This window comes from Apaloderma vittatum, unplaced genomic scaffold, assembly GCF_000703405.1.
Source record: "Apaloderma vittatum isolate BGI_N311 unplaced genomic scaffold, ASM70340v1 scaffold24302, whole genome shotgun sequence".
Classification (NCBI taxonomy): Eukaryota; Metazoa; Chordata; class Aves; order Trogoniformes; family Trogonidae; genus Apaloderma; species Apaloderma vittatum.
In genome coordinates, this window is record NW_009705597.1 from 8662 (window position 1) to 11466 (window position 2805).

A 2805-nucleotide genomic window follows, 5' to 3' on the forward strand; every position below is an offset into this window, starting at 1 on the left:
CCAAACTCGGCGATTCACCTGCAGAGAGGAGCCCACACGGACCCTGTGGGAGCTGGGCCTGGCACCGGCCACGGTCAGGATCAAACTGCTCAGAGAGGCCTCCACAGGGCAGCACAGCCCAGACCCACCTTCTTGTTGTTGGAGAAGACATACAGGGCAAGGGGCTTCTCCCGACGGTTGATGAACTCAATGGCTTCGTCTACGCTCTTCACGGTCAGAATGGGCAGGATCGGTCCAAAGATTTCCTCCTCCATCACCTTTGACTCTGGAGAAACGTCGGTGAGGATAGTCGGTGCTAGGTCAAACAGGACAGAGGGCAGTGTGAGCAGGGCAGAAGTCACAGTCCATCGCAGGACCTCCCTCTTGCAAGGACCCAAGCAAGCCACAGACACAGGCAGCCCCCAAAAGACACTCCCATACACAGCACAAGGTCCCGCGCTCCACCTTCCCTCCCCAACAGCTGCCAGAAGCACCTATGAAGCACGAGGCCTCATCGGCCTCTCCCCCGTGAGCGATCTTCTGCCCTTCCAGCAAGCCCAGGATCCTCTTGAAGTGACGTCTGTTGATGATCCTTTCGTAATCTGGAGATGACTTCACGTCTTCCCCGTAGAACTCCTGCCAAAGGGCACAGCAGAACCAGAGGGCTCAACAGATCTTCACAAGAGCCACAGCTCCAGGAACTCACACCTGGGCTGTAACAGAGACAAGTCCTGTGGCATGAGGAACTCCACCCTCACCTGCAGAGTCGCCTTGATGTTCTCCACCACCTTGCTCTGGATGGACGGGTCGCAGAGGATGTAGTCGGGGGCGATGCAGGTTTGCCCACAGTTCATGTACTTGCCCCACGTTATCCGCCTGCGGGGGAAAGGGAGACACATCTTCCATGGTCAGTCCCTTCCAGACCCCACAGCCCCACCAACAGCACCTGAGCGACACCCGTGCTCTGGGGACAAGGGACCAGAGGAACCCCACAGCATCCCTGCCCCACTGCTGTGACCCCAACAAGTGCTTCAACAGCCTGACCTGCAGGCAACAGCCAGGTCACAGTCCGTGTCGATGTAGCAGGGGCTCTTCCCGCCCAGCTCCAGGGTGACGGGCGTCAGGTGCTGCGCAGCCGCTGCCATCACGATTTTGCCCACTGAGGAGCTGCCGGTGTAGAGGATGTGATCGAATCTCTGCGTCAGCAGCGCCGTGGTCTCAGGTACTCCTCCAGTGACCACGGGGTACAGCTCCTGCGGGGCAAACAAGAGCCTTATAGTTAAAACACGTGTGTCAGAGCAGCAGCTCTGCAGGGGGTGGCCTCTCTTGTGAACAATCTGGATCTGGATAATAAACAGCAATAACAGAGATGAGCTTTGTAACTTTCCCTGAAATCAAGTTTCACTTGCTGCTTTGTACAATAAGAACTGAAAAAAACAGAGGCTGAGGCCAGGACTGAGTCAGGCTGTGGAGCTACTGTGTACATTAAGCCCTAGGACACATACGACCACTGGGGTCTCTCTAGCACTGTCTCCTTTCTCGGCTCTTGCCCCTCGCCTACAGAAAGCACTAACTTGCCGGGGAAAACCGTGCAGTGTGGCCATGCTGTAAGAGCAACAGCCTATCTCAGTGACAGCAGTGCAACAGGTATCAGCACTGCCAGACAAGTGGAGGAGAAACGGCACATCCCGCTGCCAGTGTGGCTTGCTAGGACAAGAAAACCTGGGACATACTGCCACCCATCTCACGGCTCCCAGTTCTCAGGAAGAGCCAGGCACAGCCAGCAGCCAATACAAACCTGTGCTTGCCTAGAGGCAGCTCCAGCACTGTGTCAAAATGAGCGGTTATTGCAGCAAGGAGTACATACACACCTCTTCACACGTTCGGGGACGCTGAAAAGGTTGTCATGTTGCAGCAACATTATGTAAGCACGCTGGGTTACACAAAGGCAGGGAGAACATATCAACGTGTCCCTGTTCTCCAAGAGAAATTCAAACCTTTCTGTATCTCCTGCTCACACGCCTTTGGAGAAAGTGGGTAACTGATTCAACTCCAATGCACAGGAGCTCTTCAAAAGCATCACAGATATTTCCTTAACACAATCAGATCAGGAATAGGGCCACACTCACCCGGTCAAGGTACTGGGGGAGGAGATCAGCTATCAGCTGAGCCGTGTTCTCGCTGATCTCCGACGGCTTCACCACCACAGCGTTGCCTACAAGACAAACGCAGCACGGCCGCTGAGCCCTTGTGCTCCTCTCCCGCCTCCTGCAGAACCCACCCACTGCCTCATGAAGGACAGGGTCTGCAGCAGGTCCCCACCTGCTGCGATGGCCCCAATCAAAGGCTGCATGACCAGCACGAAAGGGTAGTTCCAGGCACCGATGACCAGCACCACTCCCAGTGGCTCACGGCAGATGTAGGCCTCGTCCCGCATGGTCAGCAGGTTCTTCTTCACAGGCTCAGGGGCTGCCCAGGATGGCAGCTTGTCCATCATCAGTGCCAGCTCCCCCAGCACGCCCAGGATCTCATGGCTGTACGCATTGGGCCCACACTGCAAGAACAGGGAGGCTGGATGGAGGACACTGAAGGCACCCACCTCCTGCACCCAGCACAGCAAAACAGGGAAGCAAAGTAAATTCTGCTGGTTCAAAGTGTCTGATGCTGGGAGTGCTCCCCCTGACAGAAGACAAAACCTGACAGTCAGGACCTGCCCTCACAGTCCTGCCTTAGATTAGTTTCTTCTTAGAATTAGTAGTGGCAGATCTGGCTGGGTCACAGTGAGAGCCCAAACCTTGGGGAACATCAGCAGAGAGACCTTGGCCT

General features: G+C 55.8%; 1 protein-coding gene across 1 annotated transcript in view; it reads right to left on the reverse strand.

Moving 5' to 3' along the window:
* The window catches only part of ALDH3A2 (aldehyde dehydrogenase 3 family, member A2), a 5480-nt gene that overhangs the window by 2464 nt on the left and 211 nt on the right, over window positions 1–2805 (reverse strand). The window contains exons 2-7 of the mRNA XM_009865493.1: window positions 2302–2588; window positions 2109–2194; window positions 1024–1232; window positions 738–855; window positions 474–615; window positions 129–295 (exon numbers count right to left, since the gene is read on the reverse strand). Of these exons, the coding sequence (XP_009863795.1) occupies window positions 129–295; window positions 474–615; window positions 738–855; window positions 1024–1232; window positions 2109–2194; window positions 2302–2588 (1009 nt within the window). The remainder of the gene's footprint in view (window positions 1–128; window positions 296–473; window positions 616–737; window positions 856–1023; window positions 1233–2108; window positions 2195–2301; window positions 2589–2805) is intronic.